Raw genomic sequence first — 20,688 nt, 5'->3', positions numbered from 1 at the left:
ATATATATATATATATATATATATGTCATTGCTGTTGGGCTATCTCCACATTCTAACTTTTAGTGTTTTCCCGTAAATCCTGTGATCATACTACAGTGTCACACAAAAGCATCAAAAGTAGCAGATCTGCAAGCTCGGAACGCGGGGCAAAGCGACGCGTTCACACACAGGCGTGCATGCCTGTGTGTAGAGCATTATGTCCAAAAAGTAACAGTTTTGGACATATGAGGTTTCCGCCCAACAGCAAAGATATATTGAATCAGACTTAGTGTGGACTACTTTTATTTATTTCAATCTTTACTGTTAACACTTTACCTGCCAATCACGAGTATAACCGTTGATGAAAAATACACCCGTTTACTGCCAAGATAATCCATCCACGAGTATAACCGTTTTTCAAAAAAAAATTATCCACACAGAACCAGAGATATCACGATCCAAAGATTTCTAGCTCCATTCACTCCTTGGTTAACTTATTACTTTAAAATCCTGTATCTCGGCTTTTTAAATTTTAAAAATTAAACACTGGCACTGGGGGAAGTAAAATAAAAAAAACCCTCTGGCAGGGAATGTGTTAAAGGTAGGGTAAGTGATTTTCTTTGGTTAAAATAAGTGTTAAATAGCTCTATATTCTGATAGTACTCATTGCTATAGAGTGTTTGTTCAGTAAAAGGAGTCTCCTTGTCTCTCCAGCTCTTTATAAAACAGAAAATACATTTTCGTTTCAGTTTCAGTTTAATTTCCAATTTTAACCAATCAGGATAGAGAACTCAATCAGGATATAGATTAAACAAGTGAAATTGGAAGTGATGACACTAAGAAATGAGCAGACAAAATTGGAACTGGAACACTATAAAAATTAAGCTTAAAAATTGGTACTTTCTCCTGATTGGCTGAGATTTTGACACTTACCGGAAAATGTATTTTCTGTTTATGGAGAGACGGGGAGACTCCTGTTACTGAATAAACACTCTATAGCAATGATTACTATCAGAATATAATGCTTTAACCTTTAACACAAAAATATCACTTACCCTACCTTTAATTTACTTTATATTTAATAAATATTACACATTTTAAGATTTCCAAGTGAACTGACCGGTGGATAATGTATTAGGTGACATGCAAATCTGGAATACTATTACCGTACTATTATCGTTTTGCCTGTCTCAGCATTACATGAATCTTAGCCAAAATCGCTGCATTAAAAATGTTCATTAACATTTTTCACTTTTTGTGTGTGTGTGTGTGTGCGTTTGTGTGTGGAGCAGAATGCCAAGCATGACGAGGCTTGGATGATTCTGAAAAATGTGCATGACACCAACTGGAGGGCCAAAGGACAGCCGGAGAAAGTCTTCACTGTGAGTACATGTACAGACTCCAGTACATTAAAAACTGTTACATTTCAGGATTCAAATTCAAAAGTAGCAGATCAACACAAGCTCGAAACACGTTTTTTCAATATAAAGTATATTAACATATGCATGCATTAAAGGAGCACGTCACACATTTTCAACCTTATCTTGATATAGTAATTGGTCTTCGCCAATGCTCATTATAAGATGGCACCATTTCCGTCTACTCGCTCTGCGTCTCAGATGAGGGCTGTGGGACAGTTCAGTAACCTACCTACCGATGACATCATTGATGGGGATTCAAAGCTGATGAATGAAACTACCGTCTTTCTCTTCCTGGAAAGTTAGCACACCGTCGCTGACATAGAAACCAGTGTTCTTGCATCAGTTTAATATGAATATTCTGTCAGTACCAAATCGCTTCATTAAATAGAGTCGTGATCAGTGTGTGCTGCTTGGTGCATATTAGTTCTCGTGCCTCCTGGTGGCAGAAAATAAAATAACAGGGCAGTAGCCTGAGCAGTGTACCACACACACACCAATGCATACTTTGTGGGCTCACTCTGTATATGAATACTAAAAGGTGCTAAAAGTGATATATCTTTGCTAAAATAAGTGTTAAATAGCTCTATATTCAAACATTAGCCACTTCTACAGTGTTTGTTCAGTAACAGAGGTCTCACCGTCTCTCCAGCTCTTTAGTAAATAGAAAATACATTTTCTGGTCAGGATACCAATTTGATCCAATGAGGAGAGGGCCCTCATACAAGATAAAAGATGAAAAAAAGTGAAATTGGAAGTTTACTCTATAAAGAGCTGGAGAGTTGGGGAGACCCCTGTCACTGAAGAAACACTCCATAGCAATGATTATATCAGAATGCAGATAGATAATAGAATATCTTTTTAACCAAAAACGTTTTGTTTCAACAAAGGAATATCACTTAAACCACCTTTAAACACACTTGTTTAGAGCAGGCCAAGTAGTGAATAACCACACCATCACACGACTGCCTGAGAATGTCCGCAATTTTAGTAGATATTATGCAGGGTAGTTTTAATGCTAGATATAATTTAGAGAAGCAAAGAGATAGATAACTAATAGCCTAGCTTTACAAACATACTGTAGTTATGAGCCACCTATAAACCCACTGCAAATTAGCCAAAATATTGTGCTGTGGATATACTTATGGCCTTTAGTTTCAGCATTCTTTTAATCTCCACCATCTAACTGATTTGACTATTTCAGGTCAGTGAATGATTATACTCCATGTATGTACACTTGAAGTCCACATGTTATTACAGTAGTGATGTTGATGTTGTGTTATTTCAGGTCACCCACATTAAGGCTCCTAAGACAGCAGAGGATGAGTTCATAGAGATTCAAAGTGCTACAGGAACAGCTGTCCAGCGATGGGCTGTCCGCTCACTGACGCTCTGCAAACTGGTATGTACTACAGCAGTGGTTCTCAACCCCACCTGATTTTGTTTTGGGGGGGGTGATTGTTTTTTAATACCTTAAAAATATTATTTTATAAATGAAATGAAAATAAGACGATCTACAAGCTCACAACGCCTCCCTTGTAGATCAGCTATTTTCACAATGTTTATCTGTGGAACCGAGTCAAACTAAATGTAATGTCTCAACTCCTACATTACAAGTGCTTGTCAGGGTGGGGGGTCCCCAGTTCAAATATGATTATTTTGGGGGGGTCCCCAGTTCAAAAATGATTATTTTGTGATGTCGTGTTTTTAAAAAGCACACATAGCTGAGAACACTTAAATCTAAATTGAGTATTGTCTTTAGAAACAAGCTTGTTTTGTTTCAGCTTTCGAGCACAAAGGTGGTTTGTGGCTGCTCCTTTCCTTTGCCTATATTGGATTATGGTGATAATTAGATACTCATTCAACGAGGTGGACATTACAATCTGAGATCAAAGAATTATATTTCATATCATGTTCCCAAATGGGAGAAATGAATTTGGGAAACATGTTTTAGCTATGCTGCACTATTCTAGTTACTCTAGTTTATTTTTAATTTCCAAATCGTTTCAACACAGTTTTATCCCATTCATTGAATTTAGATATCATTTAGGTCTGTCACAATTATTACATAAATGCCAAATCGCAATTATTTGAGATGATCGCAATTATTTTGTATAATCATCAATCGTTTCCATGTTGAAAAATGTTCATACATTTTCAAAAGTTTTCTTTTGTATTGAAAGTATATAATTAAATGTTTTAATCTTTGTATATTTAAGACATTTTCCCATCTGCCCTGTGCAATTTGTGATTATGAAGCCTAAGAACCAAACACAAATTTTAAGTTGTATCATACTGTATGTATGTTCCCAATGTTCAATGCCAAAAACACGATTAATCACAATAATTTGTGTGACAATTAATTGTCAACTTGCAGATCTCTGATTGTCTGGCTAGTTGAGACTAGGATAGGTTACAATGTCTAACTATTTTATCTGCCTATCTTTCCCCAGGTATTAAAGAATGTTGCATCACTTCTGTCCGCCGAGCTACGATTTGCTACTCTCTTCATGGCCATCATCTGGTTCTGCATGGCTTTCAGGTTAGTTTATGCAATGGGTTATCAAAGTACTTTTTCTTTTGTACCTATGCTGTCTGTACTTTCAATAACGTTGTGCATTAAACCAAATACAATACACAATGTTAATGAAAATTCAGACAGTAGGTACAAAAGGACTCCTGTTGTAGCCAATTCGATTGTGGTTTATTATGTGATATTGTGAAGGTGCTGTGATATTACTGCTTGACCTGGGCATAGGCGGGGCACAGCATATTTGGGGGTGTCACAGGTGCACAGCTGTAAGGATTGGGAACGCCACGGGAAGCCATACAGTTTTTCAACCGTTTCTGTGTTTTCAGTTTGTTTTGAGTGTTTTTGGTTTGTTTTCTTGTCACTAGTTTGTTGTTTAATTATCCGTTAAACGCCCAGCTTTTGTTTATGCTGTCATCATCCTGCATCAAAATAAACATTTTAAATGCACTCAAGAGAAGACCTGATTTACTGTCAACACCACGCGTTGGAAAAGGCTTTGCATCATATTCACTCACTGGCAATTTTTTGTTGTTCGGTTGACTTTACAACTCCAATATATAGTATAATTGAGAGCCATAGTATAACATGTGAAGTTGCTCCGTTTATTGTCTCCATTATAACCGTCCTGCCTCTGTGTTCCAGTTACTATGGCCTGTCAGTGTGGTTCCCTGACATGGTCAGGCACCTCCAGTATGAAGAGTATGAGGCCAAAGTCAAGGAAAATACAAAGGTAAATACATTCCGTGCCATGGAGCAAAGAAAAACACCAACTGTTCACAAGAAAGATAAACAGCAAGCCACCAAGTTACTGTACATTAGCTTGCTTCATTTGAAGGGTAAATGTAGGTATGATAATGTTGTACCATACAATACATATTCAAATCATATATACTTTACATTATTTCAAACCACTAATATAATTCCTAAGCCAATAATTTGATGACCGGCGGAGTCTCCGATAGGAGACTCAATTTGAGACTCCGCCGGTCATTAAATGATTGGCTTAGGAATGCGACAAAAACTAAAAAATCTTCTAGCGAAAATAAGGGTGAACTACTCCTTTAACATTGAGGTGCCCACAAGATTTAGGTGCCCACTGGACCTATTCTCTTGATGCACTGGGTACATACCCACCATCATCTTCTGTAAATTAACTTACCTGCCAGCATCTACTGTACCTACACTACAGTAACTAACCATATAACGCAGGTCCAGCCACCAGTTCAACCAAACAAGGTGAACTAATTCATGCATCTAAATTCAAAGCAACTAAAGCCTATAACTACGCCTGATTTATACGTTGTGGTATGACAGTCATGTGCCAAACATAGTCGATCTACAAGCTCAAAGTTGGTTCTACTAATGCTTGTCCCTCTGTCTTGTCTGAACATCTTTATCCAGATATTCCACAGAGAGCGAGTGGAGGGCTTCCATTTCAACTTCTCCTTGGAGAACCAGATCCATAGAGAAGGAGAGTACATCAGAGACAAGTATGCCCCTCCTCAGCACCGCCATGTGATATAGATTCACTGCAGGGCCTTTAATTCAATCACTCCAATTAAACGTAAATAGAAACCGCAATTCATTCATCCCCCACTATGGATTGAATAAAAAATTAATTGCGCCTATTGATTTTCTACCTTATACTATCATCTATCTAACACTGAGTGTGGGAAAAAACAGCAGCAGCACTGGTTTTCACTTTCTGGCTGAGAAGGGCTTATAGCCGTGGATCTGTATACTGCAATGAAGATCTCAGATACTGTGAATTGACGTTTGGCTAAAGTTGAACTGAGTTATGATTTAGTGCCTGGCAGTGCTGTAGTGCTTAAAACATGCACACCTCTCAGTATTCTCTGGAACACACAACCGTGTGTCCTCTCTATTATTAGCATCGTGGAGAGAGAAAAAACAAGCCCACAAAAACACAGGTATATTGGGCACACAGACTGTCTGCACCTGCAAAAACTAGGATATAGTCAAGATATTATCATAAAGCAGTCCTGTTTGATACCACAATGACAATTTTTATTGTGTTAACTTTACGGTAACAAGTATCATCAAGTATGCGTTATGTTTATTCTTAGGCTCAGTAGCACCTTGTTACAGTGAAGACAGGTGTTAGTTTAAAAGCCTATCAATCATGCATTCTCATTTCTGTTGTCATACAGCAGCATGCTACTCTGTGTCTGAAACATTTACAATTAGCTAAGTGGTATAGGCAATCATTCACTGATATGGTAATTATCAGAATAATAAGCATAAGATTAACTTATTCACTATACATTGAAGGAAATAAACCTTTAAAAGAGGTTTATGCTTCATGTTTTTAATGTTATCACGTCATTCTGATGCTATTTACGGTGCTATTACAGTATATTGTATGCAGTCATACAATGTTTAAAGGGAGTGTACAGTAAGTGATATGTCTGTGTTAGAAAGTTAAAGCTCTATATTCTGATAGTAATCATTGCTATGAGTGTTTGTTCAATAACAGGGGTCTTCCCATCATACCAGCTCTTTATTTAACAGAAAATATATTTTAAGCTACAGTACCATTTGCAGATACCACACAAACATAATTTACAGTATCTTCTAAAATGTTATAGTGTTCAAGTTCTAAACTTTTGACAACATCTCAAACATTTTGAGCCATCTCTCCTCGTTGGATAAAATGTGTATCCCGACTTGAAATTTATTTTACAGTTTACTAAAGAGCTGGAGAGATGGGAAGACCCCTATTACTGAACAAACACTTTATAGCAATGGTTATTATTATCAGAATATAGAGCTATTATATTTTAACAAAAAGATTATCACTTGCTGTACAATCCTTTTAAATTCACTTCTCAAGTGGGTGAAGTCGGTAAACCCTTGAGTGGGTTTAAGAATGCTTCCCCTTTGGAATACAACAACTGTCAGTACTCTCAGCCTATACAGTATACAACACTGTATACTATTAAACTTCTATGCCGAATACACAGATTCAAAATGGATGTAATGGGCCTTCCTGTAGAATGCAACCTTTCTAACTAGTCTTTTGGCAGTATATTTAAAAAATGGTCAACCACAGAGTGTTTAACAATATGGTATCCCCAAGCCGGGCTAATGTGGCCACTGGCCACATTACTGGCCAGGCAAAGGAGCTGTTAAAGGACGACTTCACCTATTTTCAACCTATCTTCATATAATTGGTCCTCACTCATGCTTATTATAAGATGGCACCATTTTTGTCTACTCGGTCTGTGTCTCAGAGGAGGGCTGTAGTGTGGACAGTTCAGAAACCTGCCTACCAGTGACATCATCGATGGGGAATCGAAGCTAATAGAAACAGCAACAAAAATCAAAATATATATTTTTTAATCCTGTTTGAAACAAAAAACCTGCATAACGATGATGTCACTGGTAGGCAGGTTTCTGGAAGTGTCCACAGCCCATATGAGACACAGGCCGAGTAGAACAAAATCGTACCATTTTATCATGAGCATTAGTGAGGACCAATTATATGAGGATAGGTTGAAAATGGGTGAGGTCATCTTTTAAGTGTCGTAATCAAGGACACTTCGAAACGTAGACATGGAAGGGCTCACCGGGCTGGTTGGCAAATCGGTGACCTTCTGATTACCAGATGGCCTCTCTACCCACTCAGCTATGGCTGCCCCGCACTTCAACGTCAATGCTGTCTGAAGACAAAAACAAAGCTCCTTTCCTTGACAGCACAAGCAATAGCAACACACTATTGTGGCCATCTTACAATTACCCGAGGTGGTTGTCATAATACATCAGGAAGAGCTACAGTACCTCGTGTCCATTTTGGTTCTGTGGTTGTCAAAGCCATAGAAGTGAGTCTCCATGTTATCTTTGTGTGTTGGTTTGCGTGTGTTTGCGTGTGTGTGTGTGTGTGTGTGTGTGTGTGTGTGTGTGTGTGTGTGTGTGTGTGTGTGTGTGTGTGTGTGTGTGTGTGTGTGTGTGTGTGTGTGTGTGTGTGTGTGTGTGTGTGTGCCATTCCACCCCTGTAGGTTCATCAGGCTAGAGATGAGGTCAGTGAAGTTTGAGGACTCACTGTTTGAAGATTGTTATTTTGAGGATATCAGGTCAACAGACACAGTATTTGTGAACTGCACCATCCGGTCCACTGAGTTCTACAACACAGGTAGGTGTCATGTACAGGAAGTTTATCCACTTCAACCTGGCGTCCCGATCTTGGATAGCAAAAACAGCTGATCTACAAGCTTGCATGAACGCGTCACATTATGACACGCTGCAAGCTTGCAGATCTGTACGATCAAGTATTTAAGAGGCTAGATCTAGCACACAGTAAAATCCCGAGTGTTAGTTAACTCAGAGTGAAATATCAACCCATACAGGTCAGTGGGTTAATAATAGCCAAACTACTTACTGTCTCCTACAACACTTCTAAGAGCAAGGGGTTATAAGCCAGGCATCGAGGGATAAATATTAGATTAGCTCAGAGGACAGAATTTAGAATTAAGATTCATGTTTGGCACCATGACAGTATCGCAGGAGTAACAGCCAAACATTTCATTTTTCATTTATTAAACCATCTGGACACATATCAAATCAGGTAGGTCAAACAGGCATTTGCAATTATCAAGTCCTGCTCAATATGATTGAAACATGATGTACATTTGGAGAACATTTATCACACATGTCATTGACTACATTATGTTTCACTGATAAAGCATATTGAACCTGGACTGCATTGCAAAGACACAATACTTGATATACAGTACATTGTCCGGTAGCTCAGCTACTGGCTCTAATGTAAACCATACACAGTAGTACCGGCCCTACTGTAAGCGTATACAATAGTACTGGTTCTACTGTAACAATATACAGTAGGCTCTACTGTGGCCATACAGTAGGGTGCTGTGCTTTCCACTATCTGCATGTGGCTTCCTTTGCATGTGTGAAAACATGTAAATAAAATAACTAAACAGCAATTTGCTGTGGTTTTAGGGGTGTCACAGATTCAATTAGATTTCGACAGTGTGACGTGTTTTGAGCTTGTAGATCGGCTACTTCCACTATTTTTTATTTTATTTTTAAGTATAAAGTTATTAAATGAATTATGTAAGTTATTCATCATATCTGCCCTGTAAAGCTTTTTGTTTATGAAGCCTTAAAGCAGAAATGTAATTTTTACTCAGGATGTTTCAATGTTCAACGACAGAAACACAATTAAATCGTTAATCGCAATTATTTGAGCGAAAATTAATCGTCACGTAAAATTTCATAATCACGACAGCCCCATTGATAATTGTTTTTTGTGTCTTCCTTTATTGTGAACACAAAACAAAGGGGTTTACCAGACAGAAGCATATGAAAATCCTGTAAGCTATTTACACCCCTCGCAAAATGTATAATATTTAATAAAGAATTGTACAGTTGACAGTTTTTGAAGGCTAAACTATTTTACGTAAACAAAAGCTGTTTTCCTGATCGTTTTATAATTTGTTTTCCAGGGCAACGGTTACAAACAGGAAGTTTCGCTATGGGACGTTCAGTACAGTAGCCATGACAACACAGGCCGATATGTTCTTAAAGTGTGGTCCAGAGACCCTCAAGGGTCCTTGATGGGGTTCCAAATAGGGATTGGACAATAATAAATAAATAAAAACACTCACAATAATCGTATCGCAGAGAATTATTTTTGCCACAATAAAGGTCCTTACACACCGGGGGCGTGCAAGCTTCCACATCAATTTCGCGGAGCGAAAAAGCACATTTTGTTTTTTCGGACCGCATCCGAATTTTGCGTATATTCGCGTAATCTCCGGTGTGTAATGACCTTAATGGTGAAGTGTAATTTTCATATCGTCCCATCCCTAGTTCCACATGGACCTTTTACAGGTCCGTAACTCTGAGAGTGTACGAAGGCATTTGTACATTCACAGCACAGCACGCTCACACAGAGAGTGTGCCGTTTAATTGCATTGTTTTCTGCAGATCTGTGGAAGGAGAAATTCATCGACTGTAGGATGGAGAACTCCTCCTTCACCCACAACAAACACGGCTGCCACCTGGACACTCTAGAGGACAACGACGTTCTCATTTATTTGGTCAGTTTCCTGGGGAGCCTGGCGGTGTTGCCTGGCAACATCATTTCCGCCCTCTTCATGGAGAAAATCGGCAGGATTAAGATCATAGGTGATTCTTTTTTTTTACGTTTTCAGTTTGTTAAAAGTTTCTTTGAGTGGGTCTCGCACGAACAGTTCACCCGTCTTTATTTTAGAGATCGGCACAGGGGAGATAACGTTTTAGTTTTGATTGGTTGTGAAAGGATTCTGCATGTTAAGTTATGAGTTCCCATTTTTCTCACTCAAGTTTATTTGCATTCATTGATGCTTCATTATAATGTTTGTTTTGAGCTTTTCAATGTTTATTTAGAGGTACAGTATATGCCTTGTTCATATGATTATATAAAATCACACACAATGTAGCATATTAGCCATGTTGTGCAGCCTGTATGAAAATAACTATTCATTGTCGTTTGCTGGGGAAACAAGTAATACAGTCAAGTCACTTTCCCGTCTCTCCCTCTGTCTACCTCTCTCCGCCTACGCGACAGGTGGCTCCATGTTGATTTCAGCAGGCTGCTGCTTCTTCCTATTCCTGGGTTTCAGTCAGTCAGCGCTCATTGCCCTGCAGTGTCTGTTCTGTGGTGTGAGCGTAGCTGCCTGGAACGGCATACAGGTGGTCACCGTGGAGCTGTACCCATGTTCCAAAAGGTACAGTATACGATGATTGTATTGTGAAATTCCAGTGGTTTCTGAATTTCAACCGTATTCTTGTCCATGTATTAGTCAGAACGGTGGCAAGCATGTCTTTTGTCTTTAACCCATTAAAAGCAGGGAAGTACCTGTGTCATTTTATACTTTGGCTGTTCAGAAATTGTGAAGATTTGTGCAAATCATTGATATATATTTTTTTAAAGTAAACATTTTTAAATATTTGCTTCTGGGGGTCCCTGGAACAAAATATTTTCAGATGGGGATCCGCAGCAAAATGCATATAATTTTGAGGGTCCTTGATATGAAAAGGTTTGAGCACCACTGATATAGCAACATACTGTAGTCTTTTTTTTTATACTTAAAAAAGAGAAAGCTATTTCTGCTATTTTTATTTATTTCTAAAGTCATATCTACCCTGCTCAATTTTTGATGACGAAGCCTAAAAGGCCAAACAGAAATTGTATTTGTATTCATAATGTTCCGACGTTCAATGCCAAAAACACAATTCAATCGTTAATCGCAATTATTTGTATGACAATCAAGTAAATGTTGTAATCGTGACAGCCCTAGTTACATTTGGATGTTCAGCTTCCTGTGATTTCATTCTGCAGTCTACAGCTACTGTATATTACTGACCGTAAACATAATGCCTCTGAAAATGAGAATGTATTTCAATGCAATGTATTCTGTAGGCAGGATAACTCTAAATTCCTCCATCAATATACAGTAGTGTGCAATGAGTATTTTAGTTCAGTGGACTACACTGACCATCAGTAATGATTGCACATCCACAGATAAAGTACAGTAGAAGTTCTCCTTTTAACATTCCTGAACAAGAGTTACCTCTCTCTCTCATGTTCTTCCTTTGTGAATCTCTTCCCGCTCTCTCTCTCTCTCTCTCTCTCAGGGCCACTGCATTCGGAGTTCTGAATGCTCTATGTAAACTGGCGGCCGTGCTGGGCAGCTCCATCTTTGCCAGCTTCGTCGGCGTCACCAAAGCCGTCCCCATCCTGCTCTCGTTCACCGCCCTGGTCTGTGGCGGGCTGGTGGCGCTCAAGCTGCCCGACACCCGAGAGAAAATCCTGCAGTGAGGTCAATGGTATAAAGGTCATGTGGGGGATGTTGGGAGGAGGGGGTGGGATCAGACAGTTAAGAGCTACAGTGAAAGTAACACCCCAATCTTGCAAAGTGTTTCAAACATTTGAATACTTCTTATTAACGATGCCATATAACTGACTTCACCCAGGCCAGCACTCGACCAGACAGTACAAAATGGGCAGCTTAGCTTAGCATTATTATTATAGAATTCAGCTGGTTTGTTTTATTTCAAGTATTTGAAGCATTTTTGTGCGGGTGTCAAGAGAGGGGGGAAGGGATGATGTTTACGTAAAGGACGTCATAATGGCGTTTATTTTTGTGTGTGTGTAGACTGTGTACATGTAATACATGTATGTATTACATACATACGGTACACAAGGTTGATGATGAGGAGACTGATGATCATGGTAAAGTAATGACGATAGAAATATTAATTGTTAATTTTCTTGTGTGAATCCAGTGTGAAACAAGCTGCCTGGTACCGTTTTCAATTCTCCCACCACTGTGGCAGGGGAACAAACTTTGGCAGACTTTTCTTTTATTCTGAACATCAATTTAAATGGAAATAATAGTCAAAGAGGCAGGTAAACTTTGGCCAGCAGATATCATTCGTTTTCTCTTGATACCAGACGCTTTGTTGTTGGACTTCCACATCCAAATCTATGGCCATAAAATGGTTCAATTGTCTCGTAACCATTATGTGTATATAAATAGCAAATGTCTGCTTCTGGTTGTTTGAAGTTAGTTCTGCTGCGTTTTTAATCACTTGCTGTACATCATGGAGACCTGAACAGATAACATTCCCTTGCTATAGTCTTATCAACTACCTTGCGACTTGCAAACAGTTATGGTACAGAGGGCCCAATTTGACACGTTTACTAAGCGCCAAATATATCTCCAGCGACTTATTTCATTTTATGTTATGTATTTCCGTTTCAAGTCAACTTTATTCAATTGTTTTAAGGATCTTGCCAGAGTTCACTTTTTTTTCTCCAGTGTCATTTGGCTATTGTCTTAATACTGTTTGAATCAAAGTGTAGGCTACTCTGTACCCATAATGCATCTCTCTCTCTCTTCCGCTGTACTCTCTTATGGTTATTGTCTGCCTTCACTGGATTCGCGCTACATTAAATAGCTTCGCTGGTCGGCTAGCTCGACAATCGACAAGCTTGTCGATCGGCTATTTTCAGCGAAGGTTTTCACAGAATGCGGATGCATCCACAAACCACCCCTTGGGTTATAGTAGCCCATTTGTAAATTATTATGAACAGATTGAAAATGAGTTTGTCACAGAGGACAATACACTACGTACACGTACCGTTACCACAACGTGTAGACAATCAACAGAAAGTCATTTAAATGCATCTGTTCCAAGAAATATAAATTGATCTGAAGTTGTAAAATTCCTCTCACAAGGCACTCAAATGGTTACATTTGCGTGCATTTGCATATACTGTGCAAATAGAGACCAACATCTTTCCATAAATGGTAATATATGCAGCTTGTGTCAATAGGTTGCCATTTATAATAGATTAATAGTTTACACTGTCCTCCTATGCTGCACTTGTGGGGGACAATGGGGTATCATTATACCCCAAGAAATCTTTCTACAATGTTGTAAGATTTGTATCATCTAAATGTCCTCCTGTCAGAATCCTATACATAAACTCTACATCATTTTTATCTTATCGCCCTAATACATTGCCTTCGATCCTCAATGTATTTGTTTTATTTATCTTATTTTTTTTCCTTTTCCCTTTATCAACTTGTAGTGAGTTTCATTCAGTTCATCCCCCTCAACCAGTTGGCCTAGTCCTGAAATCGAAAATCCCACAATTGTGCCACCTTGTGGAAGAGACTGACAATCACCGCCGGTTGGCAGTGGTGGAAAAAGTCCTCAGACTTTTTACTTAAGTAAAAGTATCAATACTGCGATGTAGAAACGCCCTGTTACAAGTAAAAGTCCGGTAATCAAAATGTACATGAGCAAAAGTACAAAAGTATTGGCATCAAAATACACTTAAAAGTACCCCAAAAAAAAGGTACTCATTATGCAGAATGTCCCGTTTCACAAGTTATCATAAGGTCTAAAATGTATAAAAAAATCTTTTGATCGGCTATTTTCAAATGGCCGAAATGTATATAGGGCTGAAGTGGTTACTGTATGTTTTGTGATAATAATCAAAATCTACAAAGTAGCTACTTTAGTAACTAAAGTTTTGAAATAATTGTATAGGATTATACAATTATTTGAGATGTAGTGGAGTAGTAGTAAGTAAAAGTACAGAAAATTGGAAATACTGCAGTAAAGTAAAAAGAATACCATAAACTGTACTTAAGTACAGTACTTGAGTAAATGTACTTTCCACCACTGCCGGTTGGGTCATCTTAGTGTGCTTGTGTATGTATTGTTGCTGTTCTGTCCCTTCTGTCTCACGAGTTCACACACACACACACACACACACACACACACACACACACACACACACACACACACACACACACACACACACACACACACACACACACACACACACACACACACACACACACACACACACACACACACACACACACACACACACACACACACACACACACCTCTCTTTTATTACATTTAACTTTGCCATACACACTAAGATTTTGAGAGGGTTAATTCAACTTTGAGTGTATTATGGATGGTGATAATTTTTACACGGCTTTCCACAGTATGCTTTCGAACAAAACTTCACACACACACACACTTGTGTCTGTGATGTGCCATTTTATCCCCTCAAAAAGGCTTCACATTTAGTTTTCCGTTCAAGAAACCTTATATTGTATAAATATGAGAAAGTCTATGAGAACAAATATATATATAAAGTAATAAAGGTATGGGGAAATTCTCTAGCTGCATTTGGAGAATCACTGATGCGCACATTCCTGTCTGTGTGTGCTGTGACTGTTTATTTACGGTAAATGGTTTGACTGACTGACTGCATGTTTGTGTGTTATTTTTTCTGTTATGGGGTTAATGTTTCAATGTGTCTTTAACATGGTGTGTCGTTTTGAAATATATCTTGGACCGGTTTCCTTCAGAACCATAGCCCCTTTTATAAGCCCGATTTATACTTTGGCCTACGACACGTTCCATGATGCATTCTTCGTCATGCAACACTGTCTTGTGACAAAGTATATATAAACCATTACCCGTTTCCCAAATGCATCAACAGCTGGATTCACACAGGTAGCAAAAACATTTGTTTCCAACTCTTTGTGGCATACATAGATTTGTCCTATGGTTGGTAAGAAAACACATGGAATCTGAGTTAGGCCTACATCCCATTTTAGAGAGGACTAGACATGCTTCAATGACTAGCCTTGGTAAAACACTTGATGATGACAATTATTTCTCAATGACCAAGATATTTCACTTTCCCAGAAAGACAAAATGGTTAAATCTGTACTATCACGTACTGTACACTGCTGTTACAGTTCAGATGAAGAGACAGACACCTCAATAACATATCTTTTAACCATAATCAGCTGTGGTTTGCTTTGCCTTGGGTAAAATCTGACCTATGATCGGGAGAGTTCAATGGTCTACTACTCTATATGAAACCGGTCCCTGGATAATGTTCACTGTGTCTCACTGTAAGAGCGAAAAATATGTATATAAAAAAACGTTGCTATATTGTAGCCTTCTCTGGCTTTCAAGTAACTGCTACCACCACCACCACCACTTTAGTTGGATACACATTCGTCATAAGCTGTTTCATGTCTTGTAATGTACACTAATAGGGCCAATGGCAATCACAAGGGCAATTTATTTCAGGTAATGGAGAACGAGAATATTGCTTTTCTAGAGCCCTACTGATGCCAGATTTTTGGGTCCGATGCCGATCCCGAGCACCGATAATCAATGTTTGTTTGTCCAATCAATGTTTTGAAGAGATAACAAATAAATAAAAATAAACACAAATAACTTTGATAGGTAGAAAAAAACCACTTAAGCCACTTAACCACTTAGTATTTAACCACTTAAGCCCTATTCAAAACATTTCTAAAAAGGTCACCTTCAACGCATTGTAAGTTTGTAGAACGACGATTCTGGCGGGAAAAACGAAATAATATAATGATGGTGTCAAAAAAGTCAAATAATGGCAGATATCCGATCAGGTCAGGCGCTAGCTTTTCTCATCTTCATTGATTGAATGTGTTGCCCATGTCTAGTATTTCCTCAATGCGTGGAGCAAGATGTTTCCACATAATATGCCAGTCATTTATCTGTGGCCATTGAAATGAACATTCAAACAGCTGCTCAATAAAGTCAAGCTTCTTTAGCAGACTGGATACCTAACATGCTAAATGCACTCACTCACGAAAATAAGAACATTTTACAGTTCTCGCCCAGTCATTAGTTCCATGACATGGCTTCGATGTGGAAGCAATGTTGATTATTTAAATTTAGTTTGTCTTTAATTTTATACTGTACCATAAGGCAGTGGTTCTCAACCTGCGGATCGGGACCCCCAGCGGGGTCCCCACATGATTTTGGGGGGTCCCCAGATGACAGTGAAGTGACAATTTAAGGACTTTTAAGACCTTTTTAACACCTCAAAAAGAAAGAAAAGAAAAAGACCATTACTGCATCAGAAGTAATCAACAAACGATACTATAAAAACTGGTGAATCATTGGCTAAATTGTCAAATAATATAAGAAAGAGGCAAAAAACTATAGCCGATCAAGATCTGCTATTTTCACAATATTGATCTGTGGAACCGAAAATGTAATACCTCCTCAACCCCTACATTCCAAGAGCTTGACAGGGTGGGTGGGGGGTCCCCAGTTCAAATTATGATTATTTTGGGGGGTCACAGCCTGAAAAGGTTGAGAACCACTGACATAAGGGTTAACAACCACATTATTTTCAATAAGTTGTATTATTATTATTATTATTATTATTATTATTATTATTATTATTATTATTATTGTCTTTAAACATTTGTCCTACTTCATTTGATCCTTGTCGGTCAGGTCCCAGGGCTCAAATGACCTCTGAACTGTGTTAAAGTTTAGAGGTTAAAGTTAAATTTTTCTTTTTGTGTTCAGATGCTCAGAGAGTGTCTGAGGAAAATGGTGTTTCTCTTTTAGATTGTCATCCACACGCAAGAATTTCAGAGGCGTAAGATATTTGCAGTAATTTTTTGGGCTTGTATGTATTCACTAAAACTGAATTTGAGTTGGATTGCCAAAGTGAAGCTGAATATCAAGGTCAAGATCTATTAGTGCAAAGCATGTCCTTAAAGTTTGTCTATTTGTTGATATTCTGGTACCACACCGCTCCATTTGTATAACAGTGAAATGGCTTATTATGAATACAATGTGTCTTCATGTAACTATTTTATTTATTTTTGTTTTGTATTCTGTGTCTGGCATTAATGTAAAACAAATAAATAAAAAGCCATAATTTGTCCTTAGTTTTTATATTTGTCTGTCGGTTTGTGGAAAAGCTGAAGGTTATTTTGTGTACAATGTTTTATGGTTCGATTTGTTTTTCTTTTTTCTGTTTGGTTACTGTATGTATGTTTCTGTGGCTGTGACAAATTAAACAAATAAACTGAATCCATCAGTGCAGTGAGTTTCCTTTGTTTGTTTGTTTGTTTGTCCATAAATTAAAAAAAAACGTTTATGACAATATGGCTGCTAAAAGAAGCAGAGAACGAGACATAGATCCACAAAACCAGTGGTGGAAAGTAACTGAGTACATTTACTCAAGTACTGTACTTGGAATTTGTATTTTACTGGAGTGTTTCCAATTCTTATAGTCACCCAAGGCCCCCCATTCACCAAATAGCCTACAACAGCAAGCGATATAATGGTCTACAAGCCTGCAGATAATGGTCTATAAGGCTGTAGCTTGGCAGTCATTACATCCCATGATAATAAAGAAAGAAAAAAAAAGAAAAAAAGCCAAAATTCTTACCAGAGATGTTTTTCTTCTTCTGTTATGATCACAGATGTTTGGGCTTTGGGGTCCCATGGAGTCAGATTAGCTCTGGTCCACAGCGTTGGTACTTTCGAGCCGTTGCCCGCACACCCACTTTCGCTGCTCACCAAAACAAAGACGGTTTTAAGATGTTGAAATGAAAGCCTAATTTCCTTAGTGGGAACACTCGAAGCTCCCCACCTCACGTTTAAAATACACTTTTTGACCAAAATGTCAAACAATACACCGGATGGAAAACATGTTTTAGTTACTCCACTGCGCCCTCTACAGATCCGGTCAATGGAATGTTTCTATTAACAAGATCTGCAGAGGGGTTAAGATCCTGTACAATAACCCTCAGGCAGCGGTTCTCACAAACGGCCTCAGGTCTAAAAACTTCGCTTTACAACGCTCGAACAGACAGGGTTGCCCTTTGAGTCCTTTGCTGTTCGCCATCGCCATAGAACCGTTTGCCCAGGCTATACGCCAGTCTCCTGTGGTCTCGGGGGTTCTGGTCGGAGAGAGGGAGCATAGGATTACTTTATATGCTGATGATGTTCTTTTATTTCTAACCAGGCCTGATCTCTCTGTCCCCGGTGTTATGGATATCATTGACAAGTTCGGATCCTTCTCGGGTTATAAGATTAACTTCTCCAAATCAGAAGCCATGCCACTGGGCTCCCTCCAGACTGTTCCGCGGGCCCCTGACCCGTTTCCATTTCGATGGTCCCCTGATGGCTTTGTTTATTTGGGTGTTCATATAACTCCCCTATTTGGACAAATGTACAGTGCCAACTTTACTCCTCTCCTGGATGTCATAAAGTCCGACCTTGACCGGTGGGCATCACTCCCACTGTCTTGGTTAGGTAGAGTAGCGCTTATTAAAATGAACATACTACCAAGGTTACTATATCCACTTCAAATGGTTCCTATTTTTCTCTCAAGCAAGGTGGTTAAGATCATTGAAGGCTGGCTGAGCTCGTTTATTTGGAGCAAGAGACGGCCCAGATTAAAATTTTCAAAATTACAACTGTCTGGCTCTGAGGGTGGACTAGATCTTCCCAATATAAAATGGTATCAGGCAGCTGCACAATTGCGGTTTATAGCGGCCTGGTTGAAGGGTGACCAGCCCTCAATTTGGCTAGATATTGAAGCTGCACAGTGTGATTGTCCCCTCCGGAATCTCTTGTTTCTTACGGACCCTAAAACAGTGAAGAAATGTTGTAAAAACCCAATTGTCTCCAACACGCTTAGGGCATGGAAGGTGGCGAGGCTCCTGGAGGGCCGAGCCAAAATAACATCACCTCTCACCTCAATTCAGGGGAACCCAGACTTCCCTCCTGGCCTTAATGACCTTGGGTTTAATTCTTGGAAAGATGGTGGTATAACAACACTAGGGAATTTGTTTGAGGGTCCTATACTCATGTCATTTGATCAGATACAACAGAAATATGGTCTATCTCGCAGCAATTTTTTCAGATTCCTACAAGTGAGGGATTTCATTCTCAGGCGCACAACTCTTTCAACTAACATAGGCACCTCTCCAATTGAAAGAGCATTGATAATGGATTTTACAAGGGGTTTTATTAGCATTCTCTATGGCCTGTTAAGATCCAATACGACTGTTAACACCCTGGATACTAAGAGGAAATGGGAGAGAGATCTCGGGGTTGAAATTGCAGACGAAATTTGGTATGAAATATTTGAAAATGCAAAGAAACTTTCTGTGTGCAATAGAGCCTGGTCGATTCAGCTAAGAACCATACACCGATTACAGATCTCTCCTAGCCTTCGGCATAAAATGAACCCTAATCTATCACATCTCTGTCTTAAATGTAAGATTGAAGAGGGGGACTATATTCACTGTATATGGTCATGTCATAAGATCAGACATTATTGGTTGGGTGTTGTGCAGCAGTTGAATGAGATCTTCAATATGGAGTTCGAACCTGACCCCATGTGTTTGATTCTGGGACTTCCTGATAAAAAGATTATTAACAAGTTTCATAGACGTTTGTTTAATCTTCTAACCTACGCTGCGAGGAAAAATATTCTGTTGTCTTGGATTAATGAGAAACCACCAACAAAAAGAGACTGGCACAAAATAATCATGCAATGCATGCCGTTGGAATTTTTAACCTGCCTCCTACGTTCCACAACCGATGCCTTCTATAAAATATGGGACCCATATCTACACTTTATTGGCCCTCAACTAGCTGATACTTTAACGACAGGGTTTCTTAACAGGAGTGATACCGCTGACCTTGAGATATAATGTCTGAATCCTTGCTTTTTAATTTTTTTTGTTTTATTTTTATTTTTCATCTTTTCTGTTGTGGATATATGTACTGTGATCTGTATTTCTTGTATTTCCTTTTTGTTCTTGGGGTAGTTACTCACCCATTTATGTAATGTCAAGCACCAACCATGTATATATATATTGTGTTATATTTTTGTTTGGTCCACTGTAAGTATTTGGAATCTATATTTGTATCCGTGTCCTTTTTCCTTTGTATCTGAGCTGAGCTGTTTGTCTGTTTTGTCTTGTCTTGTTTTGTCTTGTCTTTAAAAAATCAATAAACATACTATTGAAAAAAAAAAAAAAAAAAAAAAAAAAAACAAGATCTGCAGAGGGCGCAGTGGAGTAACTAAAAAAATGTTTCCACTCCGATGGATTATTTTACATTTTGATCAAAAAGTGTATTTTAAAAGAGAGGTGGGGGGCTCAGGGTGTTCCCACTAAGGAGAGTAGGCTTGCAAAATCTTAAAACCGTCTTTTTTTTGGTGAGCAGCGAAAGCGTATTATTTTTATTACTAGAGAGACTGGACAGAGCAGAACAGCAACAAGTGCCTACAGTAGACTATGTTATCAACTCTGTAGCAGGTCAGTGTAATGGTCAGAATGACAAAAAGTCAAAATGGTAATTGTTTTATAG

General features: G+C 38.6%; 1 protein-coding gene across 1 annotated transcript in view; it reads left to right on the top strand.

The window, feature by feature from the left end:
- sv2bb (synaptic vesicle glycoprotein 2Bb) overlaps positions 1-11,776 on the top strand; it is a gene marked incomplete at its 3' end in the record, with an annotated part of 31,516 nt that extends 19,740 nt beyond the window's left edge. Inside the window, exons 6-14 of the mRNA XM_080437930.1 lie at positions 1,272-1,361; positions 2,686-2,799; positions 3,851-3,939; positions 4,573-4,660; positions 5,332-5,420; positions 7,950-8,083; positions 9,901-10,101; positions 10,523-10,682; positions 11,593-11,776. Of these exons, the coding sequence (XP_080294056.1) occupies positions 1,272-1,361; positions 2,686-2,799; positions 3,851-3,939; positions 4,573-4,660; positions 5,332-5,420; positions 7,950-8,083; positions 9,901-10,101; positions 10,523-10,682; positions 11,593-11,776 (1,149 nt within the window). The remainder of the gene's footprint in view (positions 1-1,271; positions 1,362-2,685; positions 2,800-3,850; positions 3,940-4,572; positions 4,661-5,331; positions 5,421-7,949; positions 8,084-9,900; positions 10,102-10,522; positions 10,683-11,592) is intronic.
- Between the last annotated feature and the right edge of the window lie 8,912 nt (positions 11,777-20,688).

The sequence above is a fragment of the Gymnoscopelus braueri genome, assembly GCF_963280865.1.
Source record: "Gymnoscopelus braueri genome assembly, chromosome: 9".
NCBI classification, from domain to species: domain Eukaryota; kingdom Metazoa; phylum Chordata; class Actinopteri; order Myctophiformes; family Myctophidae; genus Gymnoscopelus; species Gymnoscopelus braueri.
The sequence above is the reverse complement of the archived record's forward strand: the minus strand, read 5'-3'. Positions and strand labels throughout refer to the sequence as shown.